The 22,234-nt window shown below is 54.2% G+C and overlaps 1 protein-coding gene across 1 annotated transcript in view; it reads right to left on the reverse strand.

Annotated features, from left to right (window-relative positions):
- Positions 1-22,234, reverse strand: part of Grin2d (glutamate receptor, ionotropic, N-methyl D-aspartate 2D) — a gene marked incomplete at its 3' end in the record, with an annotated part of 37,984 nt that overhangs the window by 9,160 nt on the left and 6,590 nt on the right. The window contains 9 exon segments of the mRNA XM_013508950.1: positions 7,042-7,202; positions 8,564-8,793; positions 8,975-9,100; positions 11,337-11,490; positions 11,735-11,903; positions 12,123-12,334; positions 12,695-12,809; positions 17,932-18,551; positions 22,055-22,234. Of these exon segments, the coding sequence (XP_013364404.1) occupies positions 7,042-7,202; positions 8,564-8,793; positions 8,975-9,100; positions 11,337-11,490; positions 11,735-11,903; positions 12,123-12,334; positions 12,695-12,809; positions 17,932-18,551; positions 22,055-22,234 (1,967 nt within the window).

A 22,234-nucleotide genomic window follows, 5' to 3' on the forward strand; every position in this document is an offset into this window, starting at 1 on the left:
ACCAGAGGAGGAGGTTGCACAGAGGAAAAAGATATCCCAGAAGAAACTAAAGAAGCAAAACTTATGGCACAGGAATAAAGTAAGTATAAAATCAATGCAAGTAAAAGTAAAAAAAAAAGAAAATCAGTGGTGGTATACGCCTATAATCCCAGCACTCTAGGAGGCTGAGGCAGGAGGATTGTAAATTCAAGCCCAAACGGCAATTTAATGATTTAGGGAGACCCTGTCTCGAAACAACAACAACAACAGAGGCCCCGGGATTTAGCTCAGCGGCACAGCGCCTGCCTGGCAAGCATGAGGTCGTGAGTTCGATTCTCGGGTACCAAAACAACAACAAAAACCAAGGTGTGGTGATGTATCTCATCGTGAAGGCCTTGGGTTCAAGCTCCAGTACTGCAAAACCAAAGCAAGCAACCAAACAACGCCCCCTGGAGACGCGTACAGGGTTGAAGACCTGAAGAGGCACACCACCTCCAAGCCAAGGAGAGAGAGGCTGGGCAGCTCCCGCTGTCTGTCTCACAAGGAGCCCAGAGGACTTCCAGCCTCCAAAAACCCCCAACAAAACCGTCACACCAGCCCCAGCAAACAAATTACCCAAATCAGGAACCTCAGCGAGTTAGAACAGAACTTGATACATAATAGACACTATGTAAACGAAAGGGACAATGGGAAGGAGACCAAGCCTTGGCAAGGACACAGAACCAGCAGAACTCTCTTGCGCTGCCGAGCGAGTGTGCGTTGGCATGAACGCGCTGGCAGAGGCCTGGCAGAAGCGGTTCTCCAAGCACGCGTCCCCAGGCATCGGGTGCACCGGGCGGAGCAAGGTGAGCCTCCCCAGACGCAGCTGAGAGTGAGCTTTCCGGGCCGCGCGCTCACCGGGGCCAGGCTCGAGCGCCGCGCGGCCGCCAGCTCTCCAAGGGCCGATTGGGGCCGTCACCGCAGTGCTGTATCATACAGCGCCGAGCCATCAATCTGCTAATAACGTGGAGCGAAATACGCTAGACACAGAGAGAGATGCCGTGCCCGATGGTCTATGGGTGAGGTCCCAGCTAGAGAAAAGTCATTCACAGGGACGTCCTCCCATCCCCGGAAGGCAGAGGGGAGTTTCTAGGGAGCAGGACGTTTCCTATCCTCAAATGTGGGGCTAGTCCTATACACTTGTATGAACAGCCAAGGAAATGTATGCCACTGCTCTGCCACCGTTGCTCACGTAGATCTATCTCAATTAAAAAAGATAAAAGCTAGCAGGAGCCGGGCATGGTGGCACACGCCTGTAATCCCAGCACTCGGGAGGCTGAGGCAGGAGAATCGTTGCGAGTTCGAGACCAGCCTGGGCTACAAAGTGAGCTCAAGGCCAGCCTGAACTGCACAGCAAGACCCTGTCTCAAAAAAAGACAAAAAAATAAAAAATAAAAAATAAAAAAAGGCTAGCGGGACCTGGTGGAGCATGCCAGTAATCCCAGCACCCTGGGAGGCTGAGGCAAGAAGATTGGAAGTTCCAGCCCACCCTGGGCCATTTAGTGATCTAATGACAGCCTATCTCAAAAAAAAAATTTCTTTTAAAAGATGAAAACATCTATACAAAGACATGGGACAAGGCCTCAAGTTATTTTTCCCTCCGTGAAGGCTGGGGATGTGTCTGCTACCTGTATGGGGGAAATCCGTGGTTCCTGAAGTCACGGAAGGCACAGTTTGGACTCATTAGGATGCAGTGGCCCAGCCTGGCTGATCACACCCTTGCTAACTAAAGCCAGGACAGTGGCTCTGGAAAGTCTGCCCCAGGGCCTTGACAGAGACTGGGGGGAGGGGCAGGCAGGGGAGGATGCTGGGGCGAGGGGAGGGAGTGGAAAAGCCCCGGCGCTGCAGACTGTGGGATGCTCAGCGGGCAGCTTTGCTCCGGGCCAGGCACAGACTGCGCCTGGGAGAATGGGAAGGGAAGGGCTGCAGCCGTGTTTGTACCGACTACCATGTGTCCAAGGAGTGTTCTGGACATACTGGGTTAAGTAAGATATGTTATGAAAATTAACTTCACCTCTATTTTTTATTTATTGTTTTTTGAGGCAGGGTGTCACCACGTAGTTCAGGCTGGCCTTGTATCATGTAGCCTGGGCTGGCCTCAAGTCAGGGCGATCCTCCTGCTTCAGCCTCCTCACTGCTGGGATCATAGGCATGTGCCACCATGCTCTGCTCAGAGTGGGAGCTTTGTGCGGGTTCCCGTTCTGGCTAATATTGTGGGCTCTGTCAGGGAAGGCACTCTAGGGCCAGTGAGATGGCCCAGAAAGTGAATTAAATCAGTAAAGAAGAGTTTGAAGCCAGGGTGAACCTGAGAAACCCAGGAAGGGGCTGGGGCCATCTTCATGGTACAAGGAACCCCTGAATGACATGTGCAGGTGGGGGGATGGAAAGGATGGGAGAGGAGCAGAGAAAAAGAAGGCATCCCAGAAGGGGAAGGCAAATAACAAAAGATACGAAAAGAGAGTTCCAGCCGGCCGTGGTCGCTGTGATCCCAGCACTGGGGCGGCTGAGGAAGGAGGAGCGCTGCGAGTGCAAGGTCAGCCTGGGCTACAAGTGAGCTCAAGGCTGGCCTGAACTGCCAGCAGAAACCTGTCTCAAAAAGGCAAAAAAAAGTCTGTGGACCCTGTGCAGTGTGACAGCCTCTGGATGTGGCTACTGATGCCGAATCGAAGTTGAACTGCACTGTGAGCATAAAATACGTGTCAGACCTTGCCCCCAAATATAAAACATCCTATCCGGTTTTTCTGGGGGGTGAGTGTGGTATTAAGGATTGAGCCCAGGGCCTTCCCACTGAGCTACATCCTCAGCCCCTTTTAAATTTTTTTATTTAAAAAATTTTTTAAAAATTTGTTTTAAATTTGTTTTTGTTTTGTCTTTTTGAGACAGGGTCTCGATGTGCAGTTCAGGTTGGCCTTGAGCTCACTTTGTAGCCCAGGCTGGTCTCGAACTCGCAAGGATCCTCCTGCCTCAGCTTCCCCAGTGCTGGGATTACAGGTGTGCACCACCACGCCCGGCTGTTTTAAATTTTAAGACAGGGTCTTGTTGAATTGTGGAGGCGGGGCTGGAATTTGTGATCCTCCTGCCTCAGCCTCCCAGAGTGCTGAGATTACAGATGTGCACCACTGCACTGGGAAGAACCAGAGGTTTTTCTAGAGAGAAGGAGCCGGAGCCTGCAGGGTCAACCCCTGGGAACCTGTGCTCTATGGGAGCAGCAGTCCCGCCCATCACATGACCAACCCTGGTCACCACTGATTGGTTCTGCTGTAGATACCGCACTGGAGCTGGCCCAATCAGATTCTTCCTAGTGGAGGTAGGCAACTGAACCGTTTCCCAGAGCCATTTGATTAACAGTGATTGCGAACCACCCCCACTATGGAGGTGGAAATTAAGGTCAGGAGCTTAACTGCCCACCCCAGGGTCCACCACAAGTAAGGGGTGTAGCACCCTCCAGGAATCCTGCACAAACTGCCTTGGAATTCACTGCTGTCCAGTGTCCCCAGGATACTGTCAGAACTCTTGGGCTGTGGAAGCCACCATAACACCCAGTTACAAGAGGACAGGGAGAAGAGCAGGCTGCCCAGCGAGAACACCCCTGTGGCCAGATGCATAGGAGCCCGTAGGGCGTGATTTTAACAACATCTGGGCGTCTCTGCCTCCCCCCCACTCCAAAGGAGGCTTCAAGTACACCCGGACTTAAGCATCTGGCACGGAGCCTACTGCATCCGAGACACCCAATAAATACTTGTCAAAGAAAGAATGGCTGGCTGAATGCATAATGTAAAAAAAAAAAAAGTCCAGTTCTGTGCTATATCCGCCACCTTAGACCTTGGGCAAAGAGGGTGCTGTTCTGACCCACCCCCCTTTTTAGCTTTTTGAAACATGGTCTTGCTATGTAGTTGAGGCTGGCCTGAAACTTGTGCTATCTTCCTGCCTCAGCCTCCCCAGTGCTACGATTACAGGTGTATCCCATTACATCCTGCTTGAGGCCCAGTTTTTTTCAGGACTTCCTCCAGAGAGAGAGAGGAATCTCTGGGGGCTAAAGGGGTGTCCCATCTGGAATCAACTTTTCCCTATGAAATTATGTCTGGGGACCTGTGGGCGCCCCTGTCCTAGATAGCTGCAACCTGCAAATACGTTACTTTCTGTAGCAGCACACTCAGCAGATGGACTAAGGGAGGGTCAGGATGAGCCACTGCCATGGTGACCGGAGGAGGGCGAGAGAGCGTCTGAGGAGATGTGTTGGTGGGGGGAGAAGGCAGAGCGACCTGGGCCGGGAGCCAAAGAATATGGCAGCGTGGGGAAGCTAGAAGAGGCAAGGGGTCGGCTCCTGGGAGAAGGACAAGGGGTCAGGCTCTGCTGTGGGAGGCTGAGAGAAAGGAGTCCCAGGGCTTCTTAACTGGAACGTGGCAGCCTTTCAGGGTGCTAAGAAGGTATATCTGAGCAGAGCACGGTGGTCATACCCGCAATCCCAGCACCCTGGGAGGCTGAGGCAAAACAATCTCAAGTTTGAGCTTAGCCTGGGCAGTTTAGATTTAGCAAGACCCTGTCTCAGAATAAGGAAAGGCAGGGGATGTAGCTCAGTGGGAAGGCCCTCGGTTCAATCCCCAGCGCCCCCCATAAACAAGAAAAGAAGGGGGCTGGGGATTTAGCTCAGTGGCAAAAGCGCCTGCCTGGCAAGCGCAAGGTCGTGAGTTCAGTTCCCGGTACCGGAGGAAACCGCCCCCCCAAAAAAAAATAAATAAAAATAACAGAACAAGAAAAGAAGGAGAAAGAAAAAGAGGAAGGTACAGTATTTGTCAAGGCGGTGGGGGGGGCATACATTGACCAGTTTGACAGTTTAATTTACAAAGTTTAAATACACATGGTGTGTGCGCCTGTGAGACTCCATGGTTTGTACTGGAGATTGAACCAGGGCCTTGACACTGAGCTACATCCCCAGCTCTTTTTTTTGTTTGTTTGTTTTTCCGGTATTGGGAATTGAACTCACAACTTGTGCTTGCTAGGCAGGCGCTGTGCTGTTGAGCTAGATCCCCAGCCCCTCCCCAGCTCTTTTTATTTTTTATTTTATTTTATTTTTGTCTTTTTTTTTGAGACAGGGTCTCACCGTGCAGTGCAGGCTGAACTTGAGCTCACTTTGTAGCCCAGGCTGGCCTCGAACTCACAACGATCCTCCTGCCTCAGCCTCCCCAGTGCTGGGATTACTGGCGTGTGCCACCACGTCCGGCTCCCAGCTCTTTTTAATTTTTAACGTTTATTTTGAAACAGAGTCTCACTAAGTTGCTAAGTCACCCAGACCACACTCAAACTTGGGATCCTCCTGCCTCCACGGTCCTTTTGCCCCACACCCTGCCAAGGTTGGCAGTGCACTCCTCCAGAGCCTCATTTAACAAAGGTCTGTGACCCAGCCCGTGACCACGTCGTGTTAATGGTGCTTTTGCGGAGAGGGTGAAGAAGAAAGAGGTAAACCCAAGAAAGGTTGGGGGCGCGCAGAGAGCACAGCACTGCTGCAGGTGCCCGATGAGAAAGTGCCAGAAACAAGAAGCTCGCGGGCTCGCATGGGGGAGACACAGAGACCCCCGCGTGGTGCCCAAATCCTTCACTCGCCTCCTTTGCCCCTTTCCATAACAGAGGCTGAAGGCTAATGTGACCGACTTCAGTGCCCTCTGCAGCTAGGAGTGGTCATCTGAGAGGCGCTGAGAAACAGCCAGACCCCTGCCAGGACAAAACCCTCTATTCTTTCATCCTTCTTCCTTGCCTGGCATTAGGATGTGCTCCACGGAGGGGCAGCAGCCTTCTTGTGACCATGAAGCAGCCGAAATGAGCATGAAGATCTGGGGCTGTGAGCTTGGTAGAGTTCACATTGTTAGTGGTGTCTCTGAGCTACCATGCCAGCTCTGGGCTTACTGTAAGAGGTGAACCTCTGTCTGTTTAAGCTCTAAGCAATCCGAGAAATGTTCCTATTTTGTTGCTGATGGTTATCATCCAGTGCAGGGAACATACCTGGCACAGAGTTGATGCTCTTTTAAAAAAAAAGTTTAACTGCACAGATGATTTTTCCATTTCCATAAAGCCTACCTGGGCTTTTTGCAGTTGGTTCTGAGACTCACATGTACCCTTGTGCTAACCCACCCACCTTCCTCCAGACAGATTCACCAGGTTCCTTTTCGTACAGTCCAACAATTAAAACCAAGCTGGGGGCAGTGACAGGCACCCAGGAAGGACTGGCTATGAGGGGTGTCAGGGAATGGGCCTTGGGGAGGTTGAGATGACACGTGGCCTCCATGCCCACCTTCCTGCTGCGGCCCAGTCAACCAAGCCCAAGCCCACCCCAGGCCCTTTGCACATCCTCTCCCCTCTGTACTGTAGGGACGGAATTTGACTAAGATTTAGGAAACTAATGTAAGAAAACATATGAGGGGCTGGGGATTTAGCTCAGTGGCACAGCACCTGCCTGGCAAGTGCGACATCGTGAGTTTGATTCCTGGTACCGGGGGGAAAAAAAAAACCGAAAACATCTGACCCCAGTATCGATATTAATGAGTTGGGGTCCATTGCTGATAATATCAGCAAATACTTACTGTGTGCCTGGCATTATTTTTTGTGGTCTAACTAATTTCATTCTTTTTTTTTTTTCTTTTTTTGGTACTGGGAATCAAACTCAGGACCTTGCGCTTGCCAGGCAGGCGCTGTGCTGCTGAGCTATGTCCCTGGCCCTACTAATTTCATTCTTATAATGACCTGATGATCAGGATAACGGGCGTTACCTCCATAGTACAGAGAAGGAGGCAGAGGTTCAGGGAAGTGGAGTCCCTTCCACAAAGTGACAAAGCCACAAAAGGGGCAGAGCCAGGATTTGAGCCCGGGCAGTGCAGTCCCAAATGTGTAACTCCTGGACCCTGGGAACACCATAGGACCCCACTTGTCAGAGACCTCCGTGACCCCCACCCTCGGCTGACCCGCCAGGGCTGACCTCTGTGACCCCAGCATGCCCTCCCCTCCCCGCGCCCTGCCCGAGTCTGCGCTGACCCTGCCTTGAGCTGAGTGAGCGCCTCCTCCACGCGGGGCTGGTTGTAGCGCACCATATAGCTGTGCATGTCAGGGTAGTTGCTGCGGATGTTCTTCTCCGTGGACCCGTTGGGCACTGTCCCAAACTTCAGGGGCGGGTACTGCTCCTGGGGCCGCTGGAACTGGGGCAGAAGGCAGAGTTATTAAGGCGTCTCCTCCAGACTCCAATGCCCCATTCTGGGGGATACCTACCAACCGACAGACACCCCAGGCTCAGAAGTGTTTCCCAGATCCACTCACTGCAGCAGGAAACACATTTCTTTGTCTTTTCTTTTTTGTTTTTTTGAGACAGCGTCTCCCTATGCAGTTCAGGCTGGCTTTTAACTCACTAGGTAGGCCAGGCTGGCCTCGAACTCATGGCGATCCTCCTGCCTCAGCCTCCTAGGTGCTGGGATTACAGGTATGTCTACTTCTACCTCCCAGCATGCATGGCTGCAGACAGGTTATCAGAGGCCCAGCCTCAGGAGGGGAGAAGCCAGGAGCTCCTGGGGCTCCGATGTGCCAGGCGTTAACCCACAGCAGAGGTAGAGGCAGCTGGTGTTTACCAATCAGCAGTAGTTGACTTTTTGTTTTTCTTTTTGAGACAGGGTCTTGCTATCAACACCATCTATTTCTATACTATTCTGTTCCATTCTGTTGGAAAAATGCTTATTGCAATCCACTGAATTGGTTTCTCAACCCTCTAACAGGTCCGGACTGTGGTGAACCACTCCGGTCTCGGTGTGCTCCACTGGTCCTTGAACACATTGTGAGCACCAGGAGGCAAGCGCAGAAATCAAGAGATTTAGCATCTGGATCCATGCGACAGGTTAGTTTTACATCTGTTGAATCCAGTAAATAAAAATATGGGGTTGAGGGGCCGGGGATATAGCTCAGCGGCACAGCGCCTGCCTGGCAAGTGCAAGGTCCTGAGTTTGATTCCTGGTACCAGAAAAAAAAGGGGTGGGGGTGGGGGTTGGCTTTTGTATGTCTTGGTTTTAAATTTTATTTAACTTCTGTAGTAATTCATTGCACTTGTATTTTACTAAAACTCTAGTCTTTGATGAATTAGAAGTTTCACAATCTAATCCTTTGAGCCCAGCATGGTGATACATGCCTGTAGTCTCAGGAGTCTAGGAGGCTGAGGCAGGAGGATGGCAAGTTTGAACCCAGGCTGGGAAACTTAGTAATTTAGTGAAATCTTGTCCCCAAATTTAAAATTTTTAAAAAGGGTTGGAAGATGCAGCTCAGTGCAAAGGCCCTGAGTCTAAATCTCAGTACCGGTAAATAAACGACCACCCAGTCTTACTGTTTGAGAGCCACCCTAGTCTAGAATATCCTGTGAGTATTTTAAAAATTCATTGTGAAACACAGCTTCCTTCCAGAACATTCCAGTCTACCATTCTGAAATTCCTCTTGGGAAGTACCTGAGGAATCCCCCTCTGGTCGGCCACGCGCCAAGCTCTGTGCTCCAACCACAGCCACTGCCTCCCCCGCCACACACCTTGCGGTCACTGAGCCCAGACACGGTGTCCACGTACTCCTCCTGGATCATGAAGGCAGCCAGGTTGGCTGTGTAGCTGGCAAGGAAGATGACGGCGAAGAAGGCCCACACCAGCACCATGATTTTGCTGGTGGTTCCCCGGGGGTTCTCCACAGGCACCGAGTTATTGAACACCAGGGCCCAGAGCAGCCAGATGGATTTCCCAATGGTGAATGTTGAGCCGCCAGGGCCTGCAGGGGGCCAGGACAGGACATGGATCCCAAATCCCTTCTGCTCATTGAGGGAGCAGAAAGAACTACAGCTCCCAGTGGCCCTTGGGGCTGTGGCTCTGCCCCCAAAGGCTGCTGGGAAATGTAGTTCCGTGTGCTGTCAGGGCTCTGTGCGGTGGGGTGAAGGGGGAAAGGGACTCACGCTTGCCCGTGGCCAGGCTGCGGTTGTAGCCCACGGGACTGAGGTACTCGAAGATGAAAACGGTGACAGCAACCACGGTGAGGCACATGACAAACATCATCACCCACACAGCGGGGCTGTAGGGCTCTAGAGACAAGGGAGGTAGCGTCATGGCTCAGCCAAGCAGAGGACCAGGGGACACAAAGACATGCGAAGGAAGTTCAGCCAGACACGATCCCGTCCTGGTTCCCAGTCTTGGGGGCAGCCCTGTGACCTCCACAGAAGCCTGAGAGGCGGTCTCTCTCAGAGCCACCCCACCCATTTCCGCGGTGTTTTGTTTGTTCTGTTTTTGAGACACAGTCTCTCTGTGTAGTCCTGGCTGGACTTGAACTCACTGTGTAACCCAGGCTGGTTTTGATACACATGGCAGTCCTCCTGCCTCAGCCTCCAGAGGACTGGGATTGCAGTCCACATCACCCATCCGGCCCCATTTCTGTGGTTGTAACACCCAATCCCAGCTATTTCCTAACTGTTATTTGGGGTCAGACTCGGCCCTCCAGCCCACTTATCACATCCTACACTGCCTCAGGCCAGCTCCCGGGCTCCTGTATCAGGAGCTCGCACCCGTCCTGTCCCGGGCCACCCCCACCCCTTTGCTACCCCCCTTGGGTCCGTTGCCATAGCGGGCACACTTCTCTCTTGGAGGGGCCATCTGGCTTCCAGGGCTGCAGCTCCAGCCCAACCCCACATGGCTGAGAGGTGACCCAGCGCCCCCGCCCCCAGCCCCCCCAATGGTTCCCCAGCCGCTCCCGGACAAAGTCCCTGCCCCTCAGCCTTATGCCCTGCTCCTTTCCTGGCCACATCACTGTCACCGGGCTACTCTGTAACTACCATCGAGCCACACCCTCCCGGCCTCATCTCCTTGACTCCCCTGCCAGAGATGCCACCTGCCCGGTCCAGCAGACAGTGCCCCATTCACGTCGCCTCCGGGAGCTCAGAGATTCCACCGGAATCACGCAGGCCAGGACCGTCCCTGTCACGGCAAGGTCACTGCCCCGGACTGTCGCTGCAGCTTCTGCTGGCTAACTTGGCAAGGCACCCGCCCCTATCACCCGCCCTGTCACCGCCTGCTCTGTGCTGCCTGGAGGAAGGGGCCCAACGTGGTGCTTCTCCGTGTGCCTTGCCGGGTGCAGTGCAAGGAAAAATACACAGGCCAGAGACGCAGGCTGGAGGCACAGAAAATAAAATGCACCGGAAGGGGCGCCTCTCCTTCCGGCTCCTCCCACTCCCGGTAGCTTTGGTGAAGTGGACCATCGCCCTGGGCCCTGGGCACACCTCTCCCGACTTCTCCAGCTCAGGAGATGGGATTTCTACCCAACCCTCCGCAGAGCCACCACCCCTCCGGGGCCAGCTTCCTACCCACACCCTGGGTCCGTCTACTGCTCTCACCCGTTCCCACCTTCCTACTGCACACATCCTTTCTCTGGCACGGACCTTGGAGTAGCCTCATCGCCAGCCTCCTGCTCCCGCAGTACCTGAGATGGGACCTTGCTCCCCGACACGGCCTTAGAGAGTTATCGCCTTTGCCACCGCAGTAAGAGCAAAACCCAAACTTCTTCTGGTAGCATCCGAGGTCCTGCAAGCTCTGCCTATTGGCTCTCAGCCTGTGCCTTCTGCTTCCTCTGGTGCCTGTCCTCTCCATCTTTTCACCCTGACTTCCTTTCTCACAGTATCCATCACTAGTGGAATGGCCTGTTTAAGTTTCCTTCTATCTTCCCCAGGAGCTCGGAGCTCCTAAGGGCAGGGATCTGTCTGCCCCCTCAGCACACGGTCCCAGCCGGCAGCCCAGAGCCTGGCACGTAGCAGGTGCTCAGTGCCACGGATGGGTGACCTGAGCGCTCATAATGGGCAGGAGCCGAGCTAATCCCGCCTCTTCCTCTCACTCTCAGACACAGGAAGACCTGGGTTTGGTGAGGCCTGGAGCGTGCACACTTTGGAAGGCTCGCTTTAAGAAAAGAGACTGTAACTGAGTAGAAAAGCAGGGCCGGGATGGGGTACAGCAAGGACAGGTTCCTGAGTTCCGCCTTCTTTAAATTTATGATAAAATTCCTTCTGGTAGAGGGAATTATTTCTCCCCGTTTACAGATTAGGAAATGTGGGCTCAGAAATGATGTCACTTCACGAGCCAACAGGCTCTCACTATGTAGTTCAGGCTCCCTTGAGCGGCCCCTTGACCCTCCTGCCTCAGCCTCTGGGAGTGTTGGGATTACGGGCGTGCACCCTCACACCTTTCGGAACTCGGGTTTCTGAGCCCACGTTGTTATAAAAATAGTTGCTCCATCCTTGCTGAAGTCTGACTCCCTGTCCCCAGGCCCCAGCTCACCGAGGAAGGCGGACGGGGACACGGTGCCATTGCTGCGGGCCACCATGACGCTGATGCCGGTCTCCACGAAGGGCACGGAGAAGTCCACGATCTCAGACCGCTCCTCGTTGATGGTGAGGGAGCCAATGGCCATGTCTGCGCGCTGGTAGAACACCTGGGTGGAGGTGAAAGGACAGGGAACCTGGCTCAGGACCCTTCTCCCGGGCAGGCCACCTCCTTGCCCCCTCCAGCGCAAAGGGGCAAGCCCTAGCCTTGCCGCGACCCGCCACTATTTTTCCTGCCCTCCCTAAGATTCCGGACCCCGCCCCTTCCCCACGCTCCTCGGGCGTGTGGCCCCGCCCCTTGATGCCCACGCCCTCCTGTTGGCCCCGCCCCTGCTCTCGGCCCCGCCCCCTCACCTCCCCAATCATGCCGTTCCAGACGCCGTCGATCTTCTTCCCGTGTTTGCCGTTTGTGACCAGATAGAGGTCGTAGCTGAAGCCGATGGTGTGCGCCAGTCTCTTCAGAATGTCGATGCAGAAGCCCTTGCAGCACCGCTTTTCCGGGCGGGGGGCGTCCGGGGGAGGGCTGCGGGGAGCGAACAGGCTTGGGGAGCTTGGGGACCCCTCTCTCAGGCCCCCCCATGACGGGAGGGCATGGAGGGAGGGGCAGCGGAGGCTGACAGTATGGCTGGCCCTTCCCGGGGAAACTGAGGCACCCCTTGGTCACCACACCGGAGGGGCCAAGCGTTCGGGCTTCGCGGGAGGAGCGTTTTGAAGCTGCAGCTCCGGGGTCCTGGGCTGTCACCTGTGGGTTCGGTTGAGCTGGCTCCGGCAGGGGACCGAATCGCGGATGCAGGTGCCACTGACGGGGTCGGCAGGCTCCACGATCACAAAGGGCCTCTCCTCCAGCGTGGCCACCGTGAGGTGCTGCGTGTCGTCCACAGGCTGCAGGAAGCGGCCGTAGCGGGACCACAGCGGGTACTTGAGGCGGAGGGTCTGCTGCTCCCAGCTGCCCACCTTGCACGAAGAGAAGGACAGTCAGCCCTCCTGGGGCTCTCCGGGTACCGGAAAGGGAGCCGAGCTGGGCAGACCTCCTTCCACTGCTCAGAAAGTGCTGGCCCCGCTGCTCCTCTCCTTCAGACCTAGGAGTCAGCGCCGTCTCCCTCCAGGAAGCAGCAGCTCCTCCAACTCCATATGCAGGAGCCTGGGCCTTCAGTTTGGTCCTCCCATCAGGACCCCGGGGGGCCAGGCCCAGCCTGCTCCCTCAGCCCCGGGGGTCCAGCCCCGCACCGCCACATTCGGGGACCTCGAGCCCTCCTCTGCCAGGACCCAAAGTCCCCCCGCTCCTGTGCCCGGGGACTGGGCTCTGTGACTCACCACCTCCCAGGTCCTGTCTCTGGTGAGGGAAATGACCACCAGGGACGGGTTCACCAGGAAGCCGTCCTCATTGAAGGAGTAGTCCCGGTTATCCCAGGTGATGTTCGAGAAGTACCTGCCCGGGAGAGGGGTGGTGAGGAAACGTGGCCTGGGCAAACCTCCTTTCCACTGCCCGGTCCCGGCTGTTGAGGGGAGTCTCTGCTCCTTCACCCCCAAAATCTCAGAAACACACCCTTCCTTGGCTGCCCTGTGTCCCCCCAGCACAGCACCCCATGCCCTTAGCTTGGCGCTGAGGACCAAGAGGCCCTGAATGCCTTACCTCCACCTGCCTCCCAAGCCCCATCTCTGATCGTTTCCCACCCGAAAACTTCTGCATTTTTTGTTTTGTTTTGATTTGAGGTAGGAATCTCACCAAGTCACGCAGCTGCCCAGGTTACGCTCAAACTTTTTGTTTGTTTTTGTTTTTATTTTTCTCCGGTACTGGGAACCGAACTCACGACCTTGCGCTTGCCAGGCAGGCGCTCTTGCCGCTGAGCTAAATCCCCAGCCCCTGCTCAAACTTTTTGATTCTCCTGCCTCAGCCTTCTAGAGTGTGGGATTACAGTGAGCACCACCATGCCTGGCTCTGCTTGTTTGAGACAGGATCTCACTAAGTAGTCCTGGCGGGCCCTGTACTTGCAGTTCTCCTGTTTCAGCCTCCCAGGTGCTGGGATTACAGGTGTGCGCCACCACGTGTGGCTCTGAAAACCCTTTCTGATGGAATCAACGCTGAGTGCAGTGTCCTCTGAACATGTCAATTTTCTTTTTTAACCTCTAGGCATTTATGGCTGCTGTTCTCTCTGAAACCTTGCCTTGACCAACTCCCTCATGTCGCAGACTCAGCTCAAGTGTCCCTTCTGCTGGAAAGAGGCCCCCTGGAGGGCTCTGACTGCCCTGATGTCTGCAATGTCACATCGTCCACCCAGTCATTGGGCTGAACCTTCATCTCCCTCCCTCCATCCTCAAGCCCCGCCCCCTCCTGCTTTCCACACAGCCCCCTGGACCTCACCCCTGCTTCCTGCCTGGCCTCCAGCCTCCACCTCTGCCGCAGTCTGAATCCTACCCAGCCCCAGTTGCTCCATCCCTCCCCTGCTCATGGTAGTGCAAGGTTCCTCAGGGCCGTGGCACAGACTCCAAGCTCCCCAACCTGGCGCTGGAGGCAAGGGCTTGGCCGTGCGCAGCTCTGTGGCTTCATCACCGCCACCCCTAATTCTGCTGCTCTTGCCTGTTCTGAACTACTGGGGCCCCATCTTCCTACCCAGCTGTCACGCTGGATCTACGCCATGCTGTTCCCCACCTTTGGGGAATGCTAGCCCTTTCTGGTAAACTCCTCAACCTCTCTAATTCCGGCTCCCAAACAGGTAGTTCCAACCCCAGGACCTTTACACCTGCTGCTCCCTCTCCACTGGGATCTCCCAATGCTTGGTTCTTTTATCCATTATTTTGTTTGTTTTTTGAGACAGAGTCCCACTACATATCCCAGGCTGGCCTTGAACTCACTGTGTAGCCCATGCTGGCCTGGAGCTCATGACAGTCCTCCTGCCTCAGCCTCCTGGGTGCTGAGGTCACAGGTGTGCCCCACCACCAAGCCCAGTATTTCCATTTTTTAACCTCTGGCTTTCACTTACTCAGAATGGCCTTTGCTGACCATCCTACTTAGCCCAGCCTCCCCTCATCACCCTTCCTGTGCCAGCCCCTTAGCACCAGCTGATATTTTCTTTCTTTTCTTATTTGTTTGCTGCTTCTCTCCCCATTAGACTGTAAGCTCTGTGACAGCAGGGACTGTGTTTCACACTAGTCCTCTGGGCCTACACTGGCGCTTGGCACACAGGATATTTTCAATAAGTAAAAGGCGTTTCGATGAATGGATGAATGGATCCATTCAGTGGGGCAGTGTCCTCCTCAGGTCTCAAGTGAGGGGTTTGCTCCTTCTGGAAACCTCTCCAACCACCTGAGCAGCTGAGCCCTGACTTGTGTGTCCTACTTTTAGAAGGCTGACCGGAACCAATCAGCATCTTCTCTCTTTCTCTCTCTCTCTCTCTCTCTCTCTCTCTCTTTCTCTATCTTTCTCTGAGACAGGGTCTCACTATGTAGCCCAGGCTGGCCTCGAACTCACAGTGATCCTCCTGCCTCAGCCTCCCAAGCCCTGGGATGACAGGCATGTGGCACCAGGCGTGGCCTGAGCGTCCTCCCTTGGGATGACATTTCACTCTGAGATTGGAGGGATGTGCGGTAGCCAGGAAAGGGTGAAGTTTTAGGGAACAGAGATTCTAGATAAAGAATTGAACAGCCCCACGGGAGGCACGCCTGAGAGAAGAGCGAGAGAGGCAGAAGTAAAAAAAGATCAGAAAGAGATGAAAGTGGCTGGCCCTAGGCTTAGCCTCCATTCCCGATCTCTGTGTTTCTGTGCATGTTTATCTTTCCAATAAGCTCCTTTTCCCCTAGGAACCCGAGGCGAGACTCGGTTCCTTGCAACCAGGAACATCCTGGCTTAGACAGAGCCCTCCCGCTGCTCCCGCAAGGCTGGTGCTACCTCCAATACTGCAAGCGCCACACCGTGCTGTCATTACGCCTGTCCCTCCTGCCCCTTCTCCAGGACCCTGCATCCTCTGAAGAAGCCCGTGCCTTATTAATCTCTCCGCTCCCAGCACCCAGCATGAGCCCTCGGTCCTGGAGGGTGTCCTGGGACCCAGATTCCGCAGCAATTTTCTGTTCTCCTCCCCTGGGTCTTCTTGCCCACCCATGACCTCGTCCCAAACTCAGCTCATTTCAGGATTAATGGCCTCTCCTCCCACCTTTCCATCACCAGGCTCATCGGTTTCCTATGCTGGAGGTGCTGTTTTCCACCAAAAAAATCATAATGTGTACACTGGACACAGGGGTATCAAGCTAAGGCTGACTCTTCCCAGCCTTCCTGCAGCTAACCCAGGCCATGTGCAGGGGTGGCATTCAACTTGTCTAACGATCAGTACAGTACAGGCACCAGCCAATCAGATGGAGACTGCTGTAAACAACCAGTACTGTGGCCCTGACCATGTGACTGCATTCTCACCCACAGGACACAAGACCTGTCCCTTCTACTTCCCTTAAAAGGAAACCGGTTGGCCTGGCATGGTGGTGCACGCCAGTAATCCTACCACTCGGGAGGCTGAGGCAGGAGAATCACTGCAAGTTCGAGGCCAACCTGGGTTACATAGTGAGTTCAAGGCCGTAGTGAGACCCTGTCTCAAAAAGCCAAAAAAAAAGGAAATTGCTTGCTTCCTACTTCCTTATCCTCTATTCTCATGAGCTGGGCCTATTCAGCATGCCCAGAACCCAGTGTGACAGTGGGGAGACACCAGAGCAACAAGTAGGTGGTTCTGGAACCCTGGAGATCTGGACCACTCGTTTCTGGGTTGTCATGTGACAGAGGAACCCAGTTCTACTTCTAGAAGCCACTGGATCATCGGGTCTTTTTGTTATTGAAGCTCAGTGTACAGTCTAACTAGGATCCAACCTAAAATGCTATCAATTGTAAGACGTAGCCAGGCTACACATAGATTGTGCTGCATGCCCATAATTCCAGTACTTAGGAGGCTGAGACAGGAGGATTACTGTGAGTTTGAGGCCAGTCTGGGCCCCTGTTGCCCACCCTTGGCTACATAGTGAGTTGGAGGCCAGCCTGAGCTATGTAGTGAGACCCTGTCTCAAAAAACACAAACAAACAAACAAGTGAAATATATATACATGGGCGGGGAATATAGCTCAGCAGTGCAGCGCCTGCCTGGCAAACTCAAAGTCCTGAGTTCAATTCTCAGTATTAAGAAAAAAAAAATATGTGTATATACATATATATATATATATCCATGATAAACATCTAATATACAATACATCTGATTTCAAAGATTTTAAAATATGAAGTATTGGGGCTGGGGATTTAGCTCAGTGGCACAATGCCTGCCTGGCAAGCACAAGGTGATGAGTTTGATTCCTGGTACCCGAAAAAACTAAAAAAAAAAGAAAAACCAAAACCAAAAAAATAAATAAATAAAATGTGAAATATTGCTGGGCATGGTGGTGCACGCCTATAATCCCAGCATTTGGGAAGCTGAGCAGGAGGCTCACTGTGAGTTTGAGGCCAACCTGGGCCCTGTAGTGGGTTCAAGGCCAGCCTGAACTACATAGGGAGACCCTGTCTCAAAAATAAAATAAAGGACCAGGCATGGTGGCGCACGCCTGTAATCCCGGCACTTGGGAAGCTGAGACAGGAGGATCATTGAGAGTTCGAGACCAGCCTGGGCTACAAAGTGAGCTCAAGGACAGCCTGAACTGCATAGTGAGACCTTGTCTCAAAAAGACCAAAATAAATAAATAAAAAAAACATGAAATATTATGCGCATTAAGTCATGAAATATAGTAATATACTCACATGTTCCAAACTACCTGATTTAGTCCCAGAAAAGAATCTCAGTTAAAAGGGATGGCTGAGAAATATGGTGAATGCTTAGATCCAGTAAAAGCATATTACCATTAATCCCCCTCAAATCTTGCTCCACTCTAGACACATTTAATTCAACACTTTTGCCCTACTAAGTGCAGGGGAATGGCAGGTTTGTAAGAACGTGCCAGTGCGTCCTCATTCGACACCTTGTGACTTCTGACTGTTCCCCAAACTCAAAATGACCAGAAAGGTAAACATCTTGGATCCATTCAGGACACGGAGGCAGCCACAACTGCACAACTGACAACGTTCATGAAAGAGGACTTCCAGAACTGCTTCAGAAAGAAGCAAGAATGCCAGGAGTAGTGTGTTCAAAGCAAGGGAGAGTGTTTTGAAGGGGGCTAATGGCAACATGTCTTTTATGGTACTAATTTTTTTTTTCCTTTTTCTTTTTCAAGAGAAGATCTCACTATGCATTTTAGGCTGGGCTTGAATTCACTATGTAGCCCAGGTTGGCCTCAGACTCACCGCGATCCTCCTGCCTCAGCCTCAATCTTCCTGCCTCAGTGATGGGATGACAGGCGTGCACCACCAGGCCTGGACCACCAGGCATGGCTAAAGTTTTAAAAAACTAAACATTCAACATATTTTTCCCATCACACTTCGTACACAGAAAGTATCCTGAGATTCAGACAGGTCATGGGACTAGGGTAGGGCGTGGGTTAGGTTAGGGCGCGGGCTCCCGCCTCCCCACGCCCCGTTCCCCAGCCTGGCTCACCGGTGCAGACTCTCCCCGCGGTGGGTGCGGTTCTGGGCGCGGCAGTCGTGGCCCAGCTCGGGCAGGAAGCCGTAGTCCCGCAGCAGGGCCTGCGCGCCTCTGGCGACCACAGCCACCCCAGCTGCCACACGCCGGGCCAAGTCGTCCCGCCAGCCCGCCGAGCGCACTGCAAACAGCCCTGCGGGCAGTGGGGCTCCTCCTGGCAGAAGAAGGGGCTCTCCGGGGGCCCCGGAGCCCCCGCCTCCGGCCAGCTGGGGGCCCACCATGAACCACACGTAGCCAGGCCCGGTGAGGCCGGCCTCCTCGGCGGCCCGGAACACGGGCTCGGCCTCCTCGCGCGCACAGAAGAGCAGGCGGATCTGCGCACTGACGCTGCGGAGCTGCGCGCCCAGCACCGCCTCGCCCGCGCCCGGGTCCAGCGTCAGAGCCCCGCGGTGCTCCCAGCCCACCAGGCTGCCGTCGGTCAGCACCTCGATGTAGGACAGGAAGGCGCGGTGGCCGGGGGCACGCGTGGTCACCGCCACGAAGGATGTCCAGTCGTACTCCTCCAGCACCTCGAAGATGACCTGAAGCTGCTGCTCGGTGGAGGAGCCCAGCTGCAGGAAGGTGGAGCCCTTCTCCTGCAGGGACGAGGTGGTCGTCAGCTTCCCGATGGGGGACCTCACACCCCAGCATCTGACTCTTCCGACCCGCAGTTCCCAGTGGCAGTGACCGGGCCCAGCTCTCAGCATGGCAGACTGACTAGCTGTTCGCCAGATCCATCTCCTTTCCTTCCCTGCACAGGCTAGACAAGCTTAGGTTTAGTCACATGACTGAGTTCTCTGGGGTCCACTTCTAAGCTCTCTCCCACCAGAAGCCAGGTGTGGTGGTCTGGGCTTGTAATCCCACCAGTTGGGAGGCTGAGTCGAAAAGATCTCTGCAAGTTCAAAGCCAGCCTGAACTACATAGTGAAACCCTGTCTCAATAAAGAAAGGAAGAAAGTAAAATAAAATGAAATAAAAAAGAATTATAAATGAAAAGACTCAGGGGCCGGGGATATAGCTCAGCGGCTTAAGCGCTTGCCTGGCAAGCCTGAGGTCAGGAGTTCGATTCCCGGTACCAAAAACAAAACAAAACAAAACAAGAAAAGACTCTCCCACATGAACCTTACACTCCTCCTGGTCTAAGGACAGGCTCAAAAGCCACAGAAGAGGACTCTCAAATTCTCCAGGATCCCAGAGCCACATAAAAGGGAGCCTGAGTCTCTGAGTCACATGTGGAGGGCAGCCAGCTCCAGCCACGACCACCTGTTTGGATTTTATATGAATGAGAAACAACTTACAGTCTTGGGTTGTGCTGCAGCTAACATCATTGTCATTAATACACTCAGCAACCACTGAGGGAACTACAACTCCCAGCATGCACCAAGAGGGACGGTTTCTCTGAGGGGCAAGAGACACTACACTCCCAGCATGCAGTGTGGGTACCCTGGCTCCAAGAGTAATGGACTTTTTCCTCTAATTTTTGTGGTACGTCCTTATCCCCTCCTTCTTTGTCTCCTTTACTGGTCCCTCTTTCTCAGCCAGAATGCTAAATTCTTTTTTTCTTTTTCTTTTTTTTTCCAGTACCGGGAATCGAACTCACAACCTTGCGCTTGCCAGGAAGGCACTGTGCCCCTGAGCTAAATCCCGTCCCCCCTTTTCTTGTACCAGGAATTGAACTCAGGACCTTACGCTTGCCAGGCAGGTGCTGTGTCACTGAGCTATATCCCTGGCAGAATGCTAAATTCTAAGTGTAGCATCCCCGCTTCCCCTCTTCTTTTCTTTTCTGTCCTCTGGTTAGGTCATCCAGCCCAAAAGGCTTAAGTTCTGTCTCCCTACACACTGTCCATCCAATATGATAGCCAAGTGTATCCATTCAACTTTGAATTCATTAAAAGTAGGTAAAACTGAAAAATTAGTCTTCTAGTCCTGCTAATCGCTCATTAAGAGCTCAACAGCCACATGTAGCTTGTGGCTGTCTTACTGGACAGAGCGGAGATGCAGTAGGCCATCTTCATCACTGCAGAAAGTTCTGGATGTGACAGGTTATCCTGATGGCTCCTATTCCTAGCACAACCATGAGCTCCCGACAAACCGATCCCCCTGTCTAGTCAACATGGCCACTGGGATTTTCATGAAATTCTCCACACTAGCCTGTCAAAAACAGATTTGGGGAGGTGGTGGTACTGGGAATCGAGCTCAGGGTGGCTCTAACGCTGAAGTAAATCCTCAGGCCTTTTTATTTTTAATTTTGAGACAGAGTCCTGCTAACTTCTCCAAGCTGGCCTGGAACTTTTGATCCTCCGCCTCAGCCTCCCAAGTAGCTGGGATTACAGATTATAGGTGCTTGCTACCACGCCCAGCAAAAATGGAATTCTTGAGCTGCCCTACCTCCCTCAGACCTTCTCCCTGTCTTCCTTCTGTCCCTTTCTCAGACCCCCTTCCTTTCCTTCATGCCCACACTCAGGCCTTTTCCAAGCCTCAGTGTTACCGTCGAACAGAACCCCTGTGTGCCTGGTTTCCCCCTCCCGTCCCTCAGGCCCAGTCAACCCTCTCCTGGCTGCCTTCCCCTGAAGCCCCTGCCTGAGTTATTACAGCATCCTGTCAGGTTCCTCCAGGACCAGGTTTACTATCTGTAGCTTGTCTGTCTCTTCCCTTTATTAGAATTCAAGCTCCATAAGACAGGGACTTGTTCCCCCAGCTCTCAGTTTTATTCCCCAGAAGCTAAAGTGGCCCTGGCACAAAATCAGCCTTCCTGTGAGGCAGTGCAGACAGTAAGTCACACTAGGCCTGGCCTGCGGTTGTACATGCAGAGGACTCAAGGGCCCCCGGCGTGCAGTGGGACGCTGGCACCCCGCCCTTCAGCAGGTGGAAGCGTGTGCAGGGGACCACGTGCCTTGCCGTCGAGGGCGTGCAGACCGAGCTGTGAGGACCACTTTCTTCTATCCAGGGATGCCAAGGGGACTACAGTTCCCTGAAGGCAATGAGTTGTGTGCTGAGAGGACTACTGTCCAGCAGAAAGGGAAGTGGAATGGGCCACACGGAGCTGCAGCTGGCAGCATGAAGGGCGGCAGCTCTGGCTATCCTAGAGATGGCAGCCAGGAAATAGTGTGTTCCCCTCCTAGGTCCACAGCTCTGCCTACAGATCTCTGGACAACGTCATGCCAAGGAGAATGAGAAGGCTGGGCCAGAGGTCCTTCCCAGAAGGCTTTGGACAGGAGAACTACGAGTCCCAGCATGCAGTAATGACCCAGCCACAAAGCTGTCCGCCCTCACAGCAAGAAATTGGCCGATCGGGGCTCCACCCATTCAGGTGGCTCCATCCTCCAGCGAATCACACCGCTCATTCCCACTGGCCCCACCCTAATAGGCCCCACCATTTCTCAAGCCCCGCCTCTTGCCCCCCCCCCCAGTCCCCAGACCCGGCTTGCTCATTGATACTTGGCTGCTACGAGTCCACTACAGCTGGCCTCTCCTGCGCCTCTGGGAGGCAACCTCTCTGCAGGCCACGCCAGCTCCAGGCTCGCCTCCCTCTGCACTGCAGGCTCCTGGCTCTGACCTTTCATTGACTGGGCCTCCCCCGATGTAGGCCTTCACCTTGCTAGTTTCCACCCTCCCCAAGCCCTACTGCCAGACGCGCCCTTCCACCACAGAGAGGCCCCGCCCCTTCCCTGGCTGGGCGGCCCTGAAATCTCTCTTCCAGGCCTAGTTCTCCCCTTCCTCACCCACCGCTCATGGATGACCCTTCCCTTCTCAGACTCCTTTCGCTGGATGGCTCTACCTTCCTCGGTAACCTCTAGATTGCTCAGCTGGCCGGGCCTTCTGCAGACCGTGTAACTAGTTCCTGTCCCTGCCTTCGTGGACCGCCTTCCCACTAGACTTCGGCCCTTTCTGACCCCGATTCCCGTCCAGCTGTCTCCTCGCCAATCCCGAATCCCGCTCCTGCCTTCCATGCCTCACCTGCAGAGATGGGGCCTACGTGCTCCCCAAGCTCTGGTCCTTGCCCGCCACCCGCCTAGGCCCTACCTGGGTCTCAGAAGGGAACCCAGGACGGCCCCGCCCACCAGAGCCCCGCCCCTTTAGAGCCCCGCCCCCGAGCGCACCTTGGGCGTGAGCACGAGCGCGGCGCCGCCGTGCACGGCCACGATGGGCAGCGAGGTCTGGGCGGACAGGAAGTCGAGGATGGGCGCGACGGCGGGCGCGCGCGAGTCATCCTCGAAGACGACGCCGTGCACGCGCAGCCCCGACAGCAGGTCGCAGAGCTGCAGCACGAGGCTGCGCGG

This window comes from Chinchilla lanigera, unplaced genomic scaffold, assembly GCF_000276665.1.
Source record: "Chinchilla lanigera isolate Chin_1 unplaced genomic scaffold, ChiLan1.0 scaffold00158, whole genome shotgun sequence".
Taxonomy (NCBI): domain Eukaryota; kingdom Metazoa; phylum Chordata; class Mammalia; order Rodentia; family Chinchillidae; genus Chinchilla; species Chinchilla lanigera.